The sequence below is a fragment of the Erythrolamprus reginae genome, chromosome 1, assembly GCF_031021105.1.
Source record: "Erythrolamprus reginae isolate rEryReg1 chromosome 1, rEryReg1.hap1, whole genome shotgun sequence".
Taxonomy (NCBI): domain Eukaryota; kingdom Metazoa; phylum Chordata; class Lepidosauria; order Squamata; family Dipsadidae; genus Erythrolamprus; species Erythrolamprus reginae.
The window spans coordinates 312,733,527-312,751,735 of NC_091950.1; the positions used below are offsets into that span (position 1 = coordinate 312,733,527).

Consider the following 18,209-nt stretch of genomic DNA (forward strand, 5'->3'; position numbering starts at 1 on the left):
GAACTATAACATCCAATAGCCCTATTCAACATAACCAGTGACATATTTGGGGTTTTAATTCAACAGCATCTGGGGAATCACTTTTGGGTCATATAACAGGAAAACCAATTTTACCTTTTATGAACAGCGTGTTTGCTGGTAATGAAAACATACAACTTAAGCAAAGTTATGTACATTCTATGTTGACCCATAAACCATTTGTTCAAAACAGAAGAGCCTCTTTAATTCATAATTATGAAATAAGCTTCAAAATTAGGAATGACGATCTGAAATAAGGTATTTGAGTAGAGTTTGTGTGTATAATGTATTATTCTGTCCATTAATTCCCCTTTCTTTCTGATTACTTCGTAAACTGTCTAGCTTTTACAGCAAATTGCTGATGTCTGTCCATTTGGCCTTGACATTTAATGGGTTGTGGTCTGTATATGATGTGTCTGCAGGTGGCTGGTAAGGTCTATACCAGGAGTGGGCAATTAATTTTGCCATGGGGAAGCATGAGAAATTGGGATGGTTTTAGAGGGCCGGATTAATATAATTAACTCAGTTCTACTCAATACTGTATATTATTGGGTAGAACTGAGTTAATTATATTATAATTATAAATTATAATTATATATTATATTATGTTATATGTTATATTATATATATATATATATATATATATATATATATATATATATATAATTATATATTATAATTATAATTATAAATTAATTGCCCATCCCTTCCTTCCTTCCTTCCTTGTTCCCTCCATTTTTCCTTCCTTCCTTCCTTCCTTTCTTCCTTCCTTCCTTCCTTCCTTCCTTCCTTCCTTCCTTCCAACGTTCGCGGGCCGGTCACAGACAGCGGGCGGGCTGTATCTGGCCCCCGGGCCACACTTTGCCCAGGTCTGGTCTATACAGGCACAAAATCTTCTGCCACATGTTGGGCAGACATGTGTGGGCACCATTGTCACAGCATTTGCAGCTCTGGCTTTGGGGAGCGCTCACTTCTCTTTCTGTTCTTTGGGCCTCAGATGTCTGGCAGCCTTGGTGGATCAGCATGCACAATGTTGGTCGATCTTGTGCCAAGGTTTCTCAGGAGGTGGTGTCGATATTGAGGGGCTTGAAGGAGGCTTTCAATGCATCTTTGTAACGCTTCCTCTGTCCCCCATGTGATCGTTTTCCTTTAGACAGCTCACCATAGAGGAGCTGTTTAGGGATGCAATGGTCTGGCATCCTAGCAACATGGCCTGCCCAGCCTGTCTTGGCTTTTATCAGCAGGCCAGCTCTGGAGAGGACCTCAGTGTCGGGCACCTTATCCTGCCACCGGATCCTCAGGATTCTACAGAGGCAGATCATGAGGAAGTGGTTCAATTGCCTAGTATGTCTCCTGTATACTGTCCAAGTCTTACTGGCATACAATCAGATGGTTAGCACTATTGCTGGGTAGACTTTGAGCTTTGTAGAAAGGCTTATTCCACGTACAGCAAATTACCTCTTGGTATAGACTAGACTAGACTAGACTAGACTAGACTAGAATAGAATAGAATAGAATAGAATAGAATAGAATTCTTTATTGGCCAAGTGTGATTGGACACACAAGGAATTTGTCTCGGTGCATATGCTGTCAACGTACATAAAAGAAAAAGATACATTTGTCAAGAATCATGTGGTACGACACTTAATGATTGTCATAGGGGTCAAATAAGCAATGAAGAAACAATCAATATTAATAAAAATCTTAAGATACAAGCAACAAGTTACAGTCATACAGTCCTAAGAAGGAGGGAAAGGATGATAGGAACGATGAGAAAAGCTAGTAGAATAGAAGTGCAGATTTAGTCAAAAGTCTGACAGTGTTGAGGGAATTATTTGTTTAGTAGAGTGATGGCGTTGGTGGATGTACATGTAAGGGCTTGGCTCATTATTGTGTTTGTGCCTGCACTTTCACTCAAACCCAGCTGGCTAATGTTTTGAGAGGGAGGATGAAAGTACTTGTGCATACTTTGCCCCCATGGTAGGTGGGATGACTCAGATGTTTGAATCATCAGATGCCATCTGAAAATCTGCTAAGCCTACTAAACTTAGCTTTGGACATGTTTGGGGCTGTGTTAGAAGGGTATGAGGAAAACAAACAGTGTCAGACCAGATTGTCAGTGAGGTACATGAGACTGAAGATTCATCCACATTAAATTTCCATATGTTTGATCTTCTGTTGTAACTGTGACACAGCATAAAATATGTCTAAGCCCCCGTTTTGCCTGATTCAGGCGCAAGCAGGTATATACTATTTGCACAACACAATTAGTATTTGAGTCATTGGTTTGTGGTATCTCGTGGGAATAGAAGGAGCCAATTCTCTCACGCAATTAGTTCAGATTTACTTGAAAGACATCTAATTCTTGCACTACACTTAAAACTACACCACCCAGCTTGTTGTGTTGTGGGAACGGGTGGGGGATAACCATAGTGAGAAAAAGAACAAATAAAAAAGCAGACTCGCTACCATAGCATGATAACATTATAGCCTCTCTAAATTAGTTTATGATATGATATGTAAGTTTTCCAGTCCTCTCACAATAAGGATCTGTTTGTTTTAGTGGTGAAAGTTCTGGCTTAGAAACCAGGGGACAGTAACCTCTAGGCCTCCCTTCAAAGTGAAAGGATGGCAGGTGACTTCGGGCCAATTATTCTCTCTCAGACCAATCCTTCTCGCAGGACTATTGTTATGGGGGAAATAAGAGGGAATATAACTCAAGGTGGTGAACATACCTAATACTCCCTCCTATGCAACCTATAGTCATAAGTTGTAATAACCTATACAAATAGGTTAAAATTTTGTAATAATGATAATGCACATGAAATACCACCATGCATTTCCTGGAAAAAGTGAGTGGCGATTCTGTATTCCAAAACTAACCATGTTAGTGTTCCAAAACTAGTTAGGCCCCTTCACTAATGAGTTAGGCATCTCAATAATTCCTTTTCTTTCTTTTCCATTGATTGATTGATTGATTGGATTTGTATGCCGCCCCTCTCCGTAGATAAAAGACAGCATGTAACAATCAAATATTAAAACAACTAAAAAAGACCCTTATTATAAAACCAAACATACATACAAACATACCATGTGTAAATTGTAAAGGCCTAGGGGGAAAGAGTATCTCAGTTCCCCCATGGATTTTAAGGAGCTTACGAAAGACGAGGAGGGTGGGGGCGAGTTGGTTCCAGAGCTGCCACAGAGAAGGCTCTTCCCCTGGGTCCCGCCAAACGACATTGTTTAGTTGACGGGACCCGGAGAAGGCCAACTCTGTGGGACCTAACTGGTCGCTGGGATTCGTGCAGCAGAAGGCGGTCCCGGAGATAATCTGGTCCAGTGCCATGAAGGGCTTTATAGCATTTTCTTTAGTACTTACTATACTATTTTACAGTGCTTTACAGCCTTCTCTAAGCAGTTTACAGAGTCAGCGTATTGCCCCCAACAATCTGGGTCCTCATTTTACTGATCCCAGGAAGAATAGAAAGCCAAGTCAACTTGGAGCCAGTGAGAATCAAACTGCTGGCAGTCAGAATTACTCAGCAAAACTTCATTCTAACTCTACAGCTTTAGCCTTTGGTTAAATCCCTAGTTCTTTTCATGCTCTTCACTTGATCAGGTTGACACTAGGCTGCCATGTTATGACCAGTTTCTAAAAACACTGACAAATTGTAATATGTATAAGAAAGAAGGGCCTGGATCATCATGGTTTTGAAAATAAGCTGACCAAGAAATCTGATTGGTAAGGCTTGGAGAAAATATCCTAAAGGTGGTTATGGAGAGGCTAGACTTATTTTGTTGCTTTGCAGACTATTAACACCAAGTGCGCATTTCAATTAAACTTTGAAAAGGTGCCTAACTTCTTGGTTAATTTTTTTGTTAAAAAAGATATTTTTGCCATTGTTGAAGATATAGTCATGTATGCCAAAAGTGTTGCTTTGTAATATTGCATTTCTTTCATTTAACAAGAAGCATTCACAACCTGGACCCAATTGAGGAGGAAGATTTTTTGTAATGAAATAAACTTGATGAGAGGAAGTCATTGACCAGATCAGTCATCTCTTCAACTTTCCTGTTTTGTGTTGCATTGAGATAGGACATTTGGAGGCTAAACATCATTATGTCTGCCAGGAAGAGAGAAGTAATGGCAGAGATAACTTTCTGTTCTATGATTGTTCCATGCCTTATATGTAGCCACATAATACCCCATTACCATAATTTTTCTAATGTTTTAGTGATAGATCCCTGTCAGGCCATTGGAAATTGTAAATCAAAAACATCTTCAGAATGTACTTTTTTCCCCCTACCCCAAAATCGCTGCTGTGTATCTTTAGTAGTGCTGTTCAATACTGTAAACAATATTTTGAATCATTAGTGGACGGTTTTTGACTCTAAAGTACATTTTGAATAAAGATGGAAAAATAATCTGAATTTATAAAGACACTGAAACCATTAATAGAAATATTGTCCAAGATTTTACTGCAAACCAATGGGTTTGGTCACAAAAATGGTACATATTATAACCATGTTAAGTACATTACAATGGTGGTATACATTATGAGCCAAGTTTTTTTTTCTTTTAAATATTCATTTAGCATTGCAAATCAACTGTACACATCTTTTTACAAATACATACAACAAGGATTGCAAGCAAACAATACCCATAAATAATGCCCAAGTTTACAGATTATGAAAAAAAAAATGAACTAAACCAACAGATTAGCAGACAACAGCTGGGGCATTTTGGTCCATAGAAACCATTTCTAAAAATAGAAATATTTATATACATATATATCTGTATATATATATTTCCATAGCAGCAATGCTTTCTTCAAGCATTTGGGATACATACAAGTAGTTGGAGCCCATTTGAACTATATATATATTTACATATTTTTCTTTTAAAAAAATCACTATCTACATTTATTAATTTATTGTCTTCCAAATATGGAAGGAACAAACAATGCCCCACACTGACACCTTTCAGCAAAGTCCGTCTGTGGGAATATACAAATCACACTCCTGCCATTTGTCCACGTTACACTCGCTCACACATGAATCCAAAAGCACTCTTGTGATAAAAACTTCAGAGTTCACAAAGATCTCAACGTCCGAAGGGGGGAAAAAAAGGCACGTCTTCGTAAAGTTCTCTTCACATCCAGAAAGACCTCCAAGTTAGGGGGCGCTATGCTCGCCAATCAAGGAAGCAGCGTTTTGTTCCGAGGCTTTGTTCTGAGCAATCTATGGCAGCAGCTGTTTTTTCCCCTTCTCCTTTCCAGTACTTGCAACCGTGATGTAGCACCACTTGGGTGAGTGGGAAGAACCAGTAGTGAAATGTCATGAGTTCACTCAAGAGGAGTTAAATGTGCTCTTCCAATTGGACAAGAACAACAGCCCCCTCCCCCCCCAAAAAAAAAGCTTTCAGCAAACGATAACAGTTGAAATTTAAGGCTGCAAAGCTGCCACACAGTGGGAAGATGTGCAAAAAATTGTTATCTTTCAAGATGACCAGGCAACTGGCAGCTTGATCAGAATGCCAAAAGAACAATTATTAAAACACACACACACAAACACACAAATTCAAAGGAAAGAATCCATGGGAGGAGCATAGGAAAAGCCCAGAAATGCTTCAGCGGCCTCTTTGACGCTGGCAGTGATGAGGATGCTGTCTGAAGACTGGCCAATGGAGTTTGGGACAGGCTCCTCTGTAAACTCGGGATCAAAGTGTCGCAGATCGTTGGGCCCGCTCTGCAAGAAAAAACGGAGGCATATGCTTATTAAATGGTAGGCTGCAAGGAACACTATACTGTACTGTCTTCCAATTCGAAAGTAGAACACTCAAGGATCTGATGATCCTAAGAGTAATTGGAAACCAATTCTCAGGTTTCTTCTCACTGTCCACCACTCCTGAGGTCATATAAGGTCCAAGCCAACTTTCTGCATTCGGGAGCAGTCGAAAGGTGCTGGCTGAAACTGCAGCTGCCAGAATTCCTGGCTAATGTAGCCTAACAAGTCTGGAAGGTGTAGTTCCAGGTTATCTGAAGGCTACCAAGTTTTCAGGCATTTTAAGCACTCTGCATGGGGGAGGGGGAGGCAGTATGCCAATATTAATAAGCCCTGATGGCTCTTCAAAACTACCATCCAAAAGGCATGCTCATTCAGCAGCCTAGGCAGACGAAAGGTTGGATCCAGATTTTGCTGTAGATACCAGAATAGGATAGTTTCCCATTTCTCTGCAGCCTCCTCTACCTCTTCAACAAGCCCAAGAAACATTTAGGCAAAACTTACAAAAGGAACCTTTCCTGCAGCCCATCTAGTACCAACCCCCCTATTTTGTCCAGGACAGTCTTAATATCAAAAATAATTTACTTTTATCAGGGCAAATTCAAAGCTAAATTACTATGGAATTTAGGCCCACTGAAATCAGTGAATTTGCTTTCATGTGACTATGTTTATGATGTATCTATGTGTATCACCATTCGAAAATCATTTGAAACACCCCCTTTAAATCCATTCGAAACACCCCCTTTAAATCCATTCGAAACACCCCCTTTAAATCCACTACTTGTGTTCTTGGGTTTAAAAAGCAAACCTTTTAAAGTATTAGTTAACTCAGAATGGTGGGAAAAATACTCTGGTGTATGTTTGTGTGTGTATAAAAAGGCTCAATAATTTTTTTGCCTTACATTGAGCCAATCAATAGTTGTATTATAACTGTTATTTTGTAGGCTATAAAGCTTCTAATCTAGCAGAGACATGTTTTAAGTCTTACATTAAGTCAAATGCAGGTGGGTTTTTTGTTTTTTGGTGATTAAGTGTGTGGGGAACTGCGACTTCCTGTAGAATTCTGGTGTGAACTCTTGATACTCGTTCTTGATTTATGGACACATATACTTCTGGCATCCCCCAATAAAATAAATCTTCCCTGGCCATTATGCAATTAGAAGAGCTCTTACCACATTTGGGTTAAAAGGCGGTGTAATCTTCTTATTTATAAGATCATCCCAGTTAATTGGAGAGAAAAAAATGTGATTCTTAATCTCCATCTGTGGAAATAATGGAAATTATGTGAGTTTAAATGCAAAGAACTGAAATAGTCTTAAGACAAATTCTCAAATGCCTTTCACCTCTTTTCCAAGTTATACTTACAAAGTCTTCCTTTGCTCCTAGCCTCTTGGTTCTGTCCTTCTGCAAAAGTCCTTCCAAAAGGTGCCTAGCAGAGTTGGTGATATTTGGCTTCAGTTGTAGAGGTTTGTTCAAGATGTTGTCATACATTTCTGCTGTGTTTCTGCTGTAGAAAGGAGGCTGCAAGAAGAGAAAGGATATTTACTACCATTGTCTAACCTTACTGTTGTTATTTATTCATTTGATTTGCAAAGTCCTGCATCTTGTCTTTCCTCTGGGAGTTCAAGGTATCATGCATGCCACTCCTTTCTCCAATTTTGTCCACAACCACTTGTGATGTAAACTAGATTGCAATCCTACTCAAATATTTTAACCATCCAACCATACAGTCTCTGAGTTTGATGTGAGACTTGTTTTAATGCAATATCCATTAAATAGCCAGATTGGTCTAATAATTACTGCACCAGGCTAGAAACTAGGAAAATTCGTTTGTAGTCTGATTTTAGGTATGAAAACTGGCTGGATTATTTTGGGCCAATCTCTCACAGTCCAACTTATCTTACAAAGGTTGTTGTAGACAAATAGGGGAATAGTATTAGATATGTTTGCTAGCTTGAGTCATTTATAAAAATAAGGGAAGGATTTAAAAAAACCAATTTTTCATGAATTATCAAGCCCATTAGGAGAGGGCTGCTGAAAACCCTAATAAGCAAATATGAGCGTCCATCCCTGATATTGCTCCACATAAACTCCAACTTAATTTCAGTAGCACTGAAAGTTTTTATTTCCTCTGCTATACGTATGGAGTGGTTTTTATTTCCTCTGCTATACGTATGGAGTGGCAAACCATCCCAGCAAGCAGATTAAATCTGTTCTTACTTACCAATCCATAAAGCATCTCGTACAAAACTGCTCCAAGGCACCACCAGTCCACAGTCCGGTCGTAAGGTTGCTTGTGAAGGACTTCAGGGGCAAGGTACTATTGGACACAAATGAAAGAATGGGAACATTTGATTAGAAAAAACCTGAAGGCTAATGGCAAATCTAAGATAAACCTACTCTTCTTTAGGAATTTTTCTCATGGCAGACAAAAGGACCCTGCAATTCTACAGATGATTCCAATTTTCTTGACCATTAGCTTGTCAATTAAGATGGAGATGGCACAGAGGACCACAAGTTCCTCACTGAAATAGCAAAATGCCTGGGGCTCAAATATGTGAACTAGGGGCCAGGTCAATCTGGACAAACCAGTTTCTGCACCTTGAACATTTTCTACAGCAATTCCAATAGAATTTTCTTTCTTTTTTAAAAACTCTCTAGTGCAGATGTCTTCAAACTTGGCAACTTAAGACTTGTGGACTTCAACACCCAGAATTCCCCAGCCAGCACAGCTCAAATATCACCACCCACTTTCACAAGGCTGGAACATAATTTCCTACAGTCTCATCAGGGAAACTCCTGCCATGGTCATGCAGTATCACACTTAAAAACAACACTGTCATGGGAGAAAGCGGAACTCAAGACTTACTTCAGGAGTGCCACAAAATGTGGAAGTTGTGCCGTTGTGTTCAATGTTCTCTTTGCAGAGTCCAAAGTCAGTCAAAACAATGTGGCCTTGAGAATCAAGCAAAATGTTCTCTGGCTTCAAGTCCCTGTAGCAAAGAATACGAAAGGCAGGTCAGCTTCAACATCTTACTTGTCTGAAACTCTTTTTGTCATTCGCATTTGTCCGATTTACAAGCTTTCCCCCAAATAAGCCACTGTCACGTATAGTTTTCTTGCTTTACATATAATTTTATATAGTTTTTACCCACATCCAGTCCATATCCAGAAACAGCAACCCCCAACCTCTAATTATTTAGGAGTATAAAATTACTGATCCCAAAGCCCATAGCTAGCATTTTGGCAAAACAGCTTATAAATTAGAACTCCATTCTAATTTAATATGCATACATTAAGTAGAGCGCTTACCGATACACAATGTTCAAAGAATGCAGGTAACCCAGTGCACTAGCTATTTCAGCAGCATAAAAACGAGCTCTTGGCTCCAGAAAGCAACGTTCCCTCTGGAGATGGTAGAACAACTGCATGATAAGAGAGGGGGGGGGGGAGGAGAAATCTTATTACTGATTCATTAATTAAGCGCAGCACAATAAGCTAGAGAGGATAATTGTCGGAAATGGCCTACTAATCCTCGGGCTATTTCCTGCTATTAGAGGCTGGCAAGCAGGAGACTGAATCTAGAATCTCTACTGTCAAGAGTCCCCCTTTTTAATAACAAACAAGGCACCGAAGTGTTGTGTCACTCTAGACTGACTTCTATTTTCCATCCAGAACCCAACTCCACCCTTCTCTTTGGGGGGCCCAGTGTGCCTTTTTCCTCACCTCTCCACCGTTGATGTAGTCTAGGACAAAATACAACTTGTCAGCTGTCTGGAAGCTAAAGTGAAGTCCCACCAGGAAAGGATGCTTCACATTCTTAAGGAGGACATTGCGTTCAGACATAATATGTTTCTCCTGGAAAATAATAAGAGGTATGGAATCAGTTGTTAGCATCCGCCAGAACAGCACCACAAATGTTATAAAGCAAAATCAAGATCACAAGAAACATCCTGACTTTTACTCAACTCAAGAGGACATAAAACAGCACCTAAGCATCTTTGGATCAATTTTCCACATTCTGCAATGACCTTAAATGTGGACATTCTATAGGCTTTGTGATGTCTTTTCTGCTTCCTGACTACTTTTTGTTTACCATTTTCCTTTGGGAGGAGTTCTGTGAAGCTGAAATCTTACTCATTATATTGTAATTTGTGAAGTGCCCTAAGGTAGAATTATTTTCTTGCTTGGAATTTTTTTGGAACAAGATTAAGTCAATATTTACCTCCTTCTTTTTCAGGATTGCTTTTTTCTGGAGTACTTTTACTGCATAGAATTGTTCTTCTGCCTTGTGCCTTGCAAGAAGAACCTGAAAGAAAACAACATACTTGTAAGTTTAAGGGTGATTAAAAGAAACAAGTTAAAACTACAATTTCCTTTTTGATAGTTAAAAAATACAGTTGAGTATAACTATAGGTTTAAAGTTATGTATCTGAAGGGCAATACTTTAGATTTAGAGTTAGACAATGAAGCCATGAAAACCCTCTTGAATGTAATCCAAATTCTCTCAGTCTTTAAGATAAACTGTTCTTTCTCAAGAATACCAATTTAAATGCACTTATTCAATTTATTTTCTCAACTTCATACTAAGACAAATGTCTTCGATGAGATTGACTTTCCCAAGGCCATGGGGATGCATTTAAAAATAAGCCTTCAGAAGAGAGAATCCACTTGGATGCTGTTTTTCATAAAATCAATGAATGTTTATCGTTAGAAAGTAATAAGCAAAATCAAGACATAACTCACCTTTCCAAAGCTACCTTTTCCAATAACTTTCAGGAAATGGAAATCTGATGGTTTAGCATGAGGGTTAGATGATGGGCCAAGGTTGATTTGCTGAGATGGACTAGGCTGCAATGAAACAACAACAAAAAATCAAAAGTGTTATTTTTATACCAAAATAGTTGGATACAGACTTAAAAACCAACCAATACAATTGTAAGCTATTTTGCGATGGGGTTTCAGAAAAAACGCCCATTTGGCTTCAGGGAAAAATAATATTTAAACATGTTGCCAAATTTGCTGCTTTAAATGAGACAAAGAAGTGGCTTTTTAAAAAATCATCCCTTTTAAAGAAGCATGCTGGGTCTTTTATTTTAAAACATCTCTTTCCAAGTTAAATATACAGGGTACCCAGGGCACTTACTGGGGGAGAAGGATTGGCATTCATAAGTTCTGCTTCTTGCGGGTGGGAAATCTTCAGAATTGATTGTACTTCAGGACTGCAAAGATAAGACAGAATGGAATTAGTCCAATTGCAACATGCCTGGAACATGGAAATTATCTCACCACAAGGCGGCAGGCTAACTCTAGTTGAGCAAAATTCAGGCTGGCAAGCTTAGAAAAGGCTGATTGATTGAAATGGGCCTTATTAGGTTTCAAAGGTAAGATGGAAAAAGAGACACAACACAAACCTGAGCAAACAGACTCAGGTTTCTTCTGTAATTATAAGTCAGATACCAAAAGGAATGGCAGAGAGATCAAAAAAATTAAGACAAGATGCCATGTCTAGGGAGGGTTTTAGCCCCTTATTGGGACAACAGAAACACATATTATTTTCTAGCACATGCCCTGAAAAACAATTCCCAGAGTCCAAGGAGATTTGCTCGCAGGTAGGTGGTGCAGGGCTGCAGCCACTATATAACACATACTCTCATAGTGAAACTCCTCACAAATTATTAAAGCACCTACACTCAACTTTCTTTAAGTCTACTTCCTAAATATGCTGAACTCAGTGGAACCCGACTCTGTGTAGTTCAGTTATCCTTAGACTAGAAGTTCAATTTACAAACAGATCATGTTTCAACTCCTCTCCTCCCTGGGGAAGAAGTTAGGTAACACTGCACACAAAGCTATAATTAAATCGCTAACTTCCGTGGGATCTACCCTGCAGAGAAGCAACAACACACTTACTGTTTGCAGGCATAGGAGTTGGTGGCTATCTTTTGAATGAAGTCGTTCAGCCCCATTCTTCTCTGTTTCATGAAAGCTGCGAATTAAGAAAACACAGAAAATGAATCCCGATCAATCAACAAACTCCCTCCTGTGTTTTAAGTTATTTATTTAGACAACTCTTTCAAATGCATTGAAATAAAAAATAAAATAAAATTAGATACTTCTTGTATTTATTAAAGTGTATTTATTTACACTGAGAGCATCTGCACCAAAGACAAATTCTTTGTGTGCCCAATCACACTTATCTATTATTAATAAAGAATTCTATTATCTATCTTGTATTCTATTATTAAGGCGCTCTTTCAATCCGGCACTCCCCAAAATAAACATAGAAGCATAGAAACATAGAAAAAGACCTCATGATCTAGTCTGCCCTTATACTATTTCCTGTATTTTTTCTTAGGGTGGATATACTGTATGTTTATCCCAGGCATGTTTAAATTCAGTTACTATGGATTCATCAACCACCTTCTAGAAGTTTGTTTCAAGCATCTACTACTATTTCAGTAAAATATTTTCTTCTCACGTTGTTTCTGATCTTCCCCCCAAAAAACCTCAGATTGTGCCCCCTTGTTCTTGTGCTCACTTTCCTATTAAAAACACTTCCCTCCTGAACCTTATTTAAGCCTTTAACATATTTAAATAAATCTCCAAAAAGGAAAAATCTTTTTGTGTGTGCGAAGGGCTGAGGAGGAAGGTGATGGAGTTCGGTGGTCCTAGTTCGACCCCTACTCACCGATTAAAATCGCCACCATCCCTCTCATCTTGGAATAAGTGAGGGTGGATCCAGAGGCTTCCGTTTTGATTGTCATCGCAGGGCGAGTTTAAAACAACAACGATAGCAATAATCCAATCCGAAGGGTTGAATTAAAAAAAAACCCAAAAACCCAGATCGATCTACGACCGAGTTAAAGGGAATGAGTGAAATCAGCCAGCCAAGGGGAGTGGGGGGGAGAAAAGCGCAGAGATGCTTAACAGTCCTCAGGGCTGCAAAAGAGAACTCCCGTCTCCGCCGCTCGCCGAAGGGCTTTATATAAACGAGGGAAGCTCGGAGTGGGAGGAGCCTAAAGGGGGGAAAGGGGGAGGAGCCCGCGGGAACAATGAGGAAGAGTCTGAGGCGCCGTTCCGGGCGCCCGGGAGCCGCCAAGAAGATACGCAAAGCCTGGCGCCCAGCCGCGGGCAACGCGCCTGCCCGCCCTTCCCTTCCCTTCCTTCCTCCTCTCGCTTTGACGTTTCCAAAGAGTCAGGCCGGGAGGGGCAACCGAGACGTTTAGGCAAAAAAGCCATTGCGACGTTGAGGAGTCTGGGAAGGTTAGAGGGTATTTTTTTTGTTAGTCCTGGGAGCTTTTTTTGGCGGGGGGAGGGGGGCCGCGAAAGCAATAAATTTATTTTTAAATTATTTTTTTCCCCATTCGCCTTTTTGAGAACGTAGGGCGATCTTGGCCGCGTTCGTCGAGGGTAACGCGGCGGGGGAAGAAGGAAGGGAGGGTTGGTGGCGCGGTTTACAGTCGGGCAGAATTTGGCCCCTTAAGGACGGATATTGCGGGATTTTAAGACGGGGCAGCCCGATGCGAGGCTCGGGGTGAGTAGGAGTGTCTTGTCCCTCTTTTAAGTATTTTGTAGTTTTCCCTATATAAAACTTTCACTAGTGTAATAATAATAGTATTATTATTATTATTATTATTATTATTATTATTATTATTAATAATAATAATAATAATAATAATAATAATAATAATAATAATAATAATACAGCTTTGGAAAAGAATCTTATTTCAATCTTTTCAGTCAGGCTGTTTCCACATGTTTAACTGGGGTCCCTTTGGCAAATTAAAATTCTCTCTGGATTAAGAGAGAAATTAGATTATCTCCACCCACTTTCCTTCCATACAGGAAGGAATAATAATAATAATAATAATAATAATAATAATAATAATAATAATAATAATAATAATAATAATAATAACAAAAACAACAGAGTTGGAAGGGACCTTGGAGGTCTTCTAGTCCAACCCTCCGCTTGGGCCAGGAGACCCTACAGATGGTTATCCAACATCTTCTTTAAAACTTCCAGTGTTGGAGCATTCACAACTTCTGGAGGCAAGCTGTTCCACTGAATAAATGAATGTCTTTGGCCCCAGTCTCTGCCATCTCTGTAGCAGCGGTTAGTGTAAGCCCCCACCCCATTCCCAGCATTCCTGAATTGGATACTTGGTGTTGCTTAAGACAGGAGAGGTCTTCAAACTTGGCAACTTTAAGATTTGTGGACTTAGACTCCCAGAATTTTTAGACCAGAGGCCTTCAAGCTTGGCAACTTTTAAGACTTGTGGACTTCGACTCCCAGAATTCTCCAGCCAACTATGCTGAGCTATGCTGGCTGGAGAATTCTGGGAGTTGAAGTCTACAAGTCTTAAAAATTTCCCAAGTTTGAGGGCCCCTCTTTTAGACCAAAGGAGTGTAATCTTTGTGTAGGTGAGTTTATTTCTCCCGTGAATTCTTCTCCCCCCCCCCCCCTTTTGCCACAGTCCCGAGGAAAACCTATCTCTTATCTTACATACAGCTGAGTGGCATTTTTATTCTTCTTTCTTTCTGTCAGAAATGCCCCCAGGGAGACTTTATTGCGGGATCAGCTTGTACTACAAGATAAGAAGGGGCCTTGCGACATTCCTAACAGTTCGCAACTTTTTGGCCCCAAGGGAAACTCGCAAACGGGAGCGTGACGCCGGCAAGCTCGCTTTCGCTAGTAACCCCCGCCCCCCCGCATCCGCTCAGCTCGGCCCCCGAACAATATCCTCCGTTGCTAACCGTGAGGAACAGAGCGTTACGGGCCTCGCGGCGCGCGTTTTTCGTCTTAGTCAGCCTTCTGCTATATCTGGTGCGCCCCCCCCCCCCCGCGCAAGTGGTGGGCTTGCAATGTCAGAATTCCCAGCTAAGCCGATTCCCGGAGGGCGCCTGGTTGGGAAACGAGTTCTGCCTGTTGCTTAATCCTGTAAGCTGTTTTTAAAGTGCCACCTTAACTTATACAACACAGGAAACGTGAAACTGCAAAGTGCCAGTACACTGCATTCAAAAGTGCTTTGCGAATAGTTCCTATCTTCCGATCATATTGAACATTTCCCGTTGCCTGAGAATTTGACTTCCTAATTCACTTCAGTTACTCAGTGCAATAGCATTTAGACTTATATACCGCTTCATAGTGCTTTTACAGCCCTCCCTAAGCCATTTACAGAGTCAGCCTATTCCCCCAACAATCTGGCTCCTCATTTTACCCACCTCGGAAGGCTGGAAGGCTGAGTCAACCTTGAGCAGGTGGTAGTAAGATTTGAACTGCTGAACTACAGCTAGCTGTTAGCCGAAGTAGCCTGCAACATACCTATATGGGAATACATCTCATTATAAAGTCCGTATGAATTGTGCAATAAACACAGACGGTCGGTGTGGACCTCCTGGCTTCTATGCCAAATCCGCAAAAGCATTCTGGCAACCTGCAGTTCCAAACTGTCTTTTAGACTTCCCTCTCCAGTAATTGACTGGAATTTAAAACTGTCAGCCTCTTTTGCAAAGCAGACCAGACTTTCCTGCCCACTCCTTTCCAAAAACAAAAAACCGACACAGAGCAAATTCCAGCAATGAAACAATAACCGCTGGAGCCTAAGCAAAGCCTGGGCTTATCAGATGGTATTTAATAATAATGACCCAAAAGCGTACCAAGCATAGCACCAGACGAGAGTGGATTTGTCCATTGGCTACAATAGCTGGTACCACCTCAAGACCGCAAGCAACCAACTTTAAAAAGGGATCCTGAACTAAACTAAATCCGCAACTGAGTCCTTCATACAAATCTAATAAATAGATAGGCAGGCAGGCAGGCAGGCAGATAGATTGAGTGAGTGAGTGAGTGAGTGAGTGAGTGAGTGAGTGAGTGAGTGAGTAAGTAAGTAAGTAAGTAAATAAATAAATAAATAAATAAATAAGGAAGGCATGGGGGCGAGTAGGAGGATTAGGTCCACAGAGAGGGGCGGCATACAAATCCAATAAATAAATAAATAATAAGTCTGCTGTCACTCAAACTCATCAAAGTCGGAACGGGGGGGGGGAGCTCGTGGTTTTCCAGTAGGTAAGGCAAGTCAAGAAAGGAGAAAGCGTTAACAATCCTCTTATCCATCCATTTCTTACCAAAATCTTTTTCTCCCCTTCTTTGAGCCTCAATAATCCCTCCTTCTTCCGTATCAGGTCTTTTTAAATGCCCGTTTAAGTCTTTCACCTCCGTTACAAAGAAGTGGGGGGGCGGAGAAGCCCGGCTCGCGCGGTTTCCAAACTTCGGTCCCGCAGCGAGAGCGCAGCAAGCGAGAGCTGGAGGTTGGCGAAGGAATTGGCCTTTTCAGTCGAGGAACCGCAGGGAGGGGACTCAGGGAAACTGCGATTTCCTGCCCGGCTTTTTCTCAGTTCCACAAACAAGAGCTCCTTGGAAGACAGACCTTGGGAGTTCACACGGCTTGCCTTGGGCTGTTCCCGAGAACACTCGGGGCCAAAATGTTCCAATGGAAGCCGATAGATAGATAAATAAATAAAATAATAAGCGGAGGGGGAAGGAAGGAGAAAAAAACCCTAAAGCCCGCACGATCTTCTAACCGAGCCGAAGGAAAGCAGTGGAAATTTCCACACAGTATTTACAAGTCATTGAAGAAACACAGGGAGGGGGGGAGTTGCTCGCTTTACCCTATAATCATCACCGCGATCCCAGAAGAATAACGCGTCCCTCTGGAAAAAAAAAAAGACTGTACTGTACATTTCTACGGCCGCTACAATTACAACGGAACCCAAAATATTTGTTTATGAATGGAATTTAGGCCTAGATATCACCGACCGGTATCCAAAGCACAGGTGGCAGGCAAGGCCCAAGATTCACAGAACGGATAATTGGGGGAGGGGGCAAATGGGTGAGGGAAGGGCTACGCCCCCCCATCAATCCTGGAACGGCGCCAGCGAAACCCCTAGCTCAGGGGTCCCTAAACTTGGCAAATTTAAGATTTGTGGACTTCAAGTCCCAGAATTCTCCAGCAATTATGCCAAGCTATGCTGGCTGGAGAATTCTGGGAGTTGAAGTCCACAAGTCTTAAAAGTTGCCATGTTTGAAGACCTGCCTGGCACCTAAGACGCTTTATTTTTTCTTCAAGGGAGACCTATTCACTATATATAGAGAGAACTATTTTTTATAGAATTTTTAAAAGTAAATATATTTAAATATATACACACAAACATAAAAAGTAAAATTTAAAGGGGAGGAAATAGCAGCCTTCTCCACAGAACAGAGCTTTCCCTTGTCGAGTGTAACTCTTGCCGCCAGGTGCTGCCTCTGTGGTAACCTCCCCCACATATTTTGGTTTTTGGGGGTTTGTGTTTTGTGTGTGCGTGCGCTCCAAACACACTTTAATAAGGATTGGTGGAAATATGGGAACTTTGGAGACCACTGATTTGGAGGAAAGGCGACGAAGCTTCAAAATTTCCTCCCTTTTGCACCTTTGAGACAAGTTCTCAGAAGGAATGCTATTGTGAATGAATGACCCGAAGGTGTGTTTTTCGCGCGCTTTTTTCTTTCTCGGGGCTACCCACGACTCCCAGACGATAAATACTATCTAATTAATTTTTTCCCTTTTTTAAAAATAAACTCTGCCCCTCCCCTCTTTTGACGTAACATCTGCGTGCGCGTGCCCGAAAACATTTTTTTTTCGCAACCGGGAAGCGGTGAACAGATGCTTTTGAAGCGCAGGTTAACGCTGCAGAAGAACTGGGCTAAAAGGAAGACTTGTTGAACCGAAGCCGTACTGTCCCGCTTCCTAATTTCTCTCACGCTTGGCAAAATGCAAGTTTTGCAAAACGTGGCAAATGTCTCCCGTTTGGTTTAACTCGCACCTCTAGAAGCCCATGTAGCTGAATAAATGAGGCTGAAAAGACGTCAACATCAGCTGCGTTTCAGCGACAATTCCACAGCAGCCATAGCGCACAAAGTCAGTTCATGGGAAGTTCAGCCCCCTCCCCCCCCCCAGTCAAAAAAGATTGCCAGATGGCTTCTGTTTTCCAGCTTTAGCGAAGAAAGGAAGAGCGCCCCCTGTAAGCAGACTGCAACGTCCCCTTAGAAACCATGCATTCCATTGCCGACAAGCGCGCATGCGCTCCGTCTCGGTTTTGCCTTTTCAGCCATTCAAGGAATTTCACCAAGGCATGAAAATATACTGCCGGTTCTCCATTGATTCCCAAATCGGAGGCGGGAAACATTTCTGCCCTCCAAGCCAGTGTTTCCCAGCGTTGGCAACTTGAAGATATTTGGACTTCAACTCCCAGAATTCCCCAGCCAGCGAATCTTCAATTCCCCAGCCAGATATCTTCAAGTTGCCAACGCTGGGAAACACTGCTCTAAGGCTAAGCAATGCTGAGCTACAACTCCTGGCAGC

General features: G+C 41.2%; 1 protein-coding gene across 4 annotated transcripts in view; it reads right to left on the reverse strand.

Annotated features, from left to right (window-relative positions):
• Positions 1-4,480: 4,480 nt before the first annotated feature.
• The window catches only part of SGK1 (serum/glucocorticoid regulated kinase 1), a 107,758-nt gene continuing 94,029 nt past the window's right edge, over positions 4,481-18,209 (reverse strand). For 2 of the 4 annotated variants that reach the window (XM_070733555.1, XM_070733557.1), the window contains 11 exons: positions 11,716-11,791; positions 10,949-11,024; positions 10,549-10,653; positions 10,028-10,111; positions 9,529-9,660; positions 9,115-9,227; positions 8,672-8,795; positions 8,027-8,122; positions 7,168-7,323; positions 6,975-7,064; positions 4,481-5,766 (listed from right to left, as the gene is read on the reverse strand). In XM_070733555.1, the coding sequence (XP_070589656.1) occupies positions 5,599-5,766; positions 6,975-7,064; positions 7,168-7,323; positions 8,027-8,122; positions 8,672-8,795; positions 9,115-9,227; positions 9,529-9,660; positions 10,028-10,111; positions 10,549-10,653; positions 10,949-11,024; positions 11,716-11,791 (1,220 nt within the window). In that variant the 3' untranslated portion in view covers positions 4,481-5,598. Of the gene's footprint in view, positions 5,767-6,974; positions 7,065-7,167; positions 7,324-8,026; positions 8,123-8,671; positions 8,796-9,114; positions 9,228-9,528; positions 9,661-10,027; positions 10,112-10,548; positions 10,654-10,948; positions 11,025-11,715; positions 11,792-12,493; positions 12,769-15,933; positions 16,334-18,209 lie in introns of those variants that run through there. The other 2 variants (XM_070733558.1, XM_070733556.1) reach the window with 2 other exon arrangements.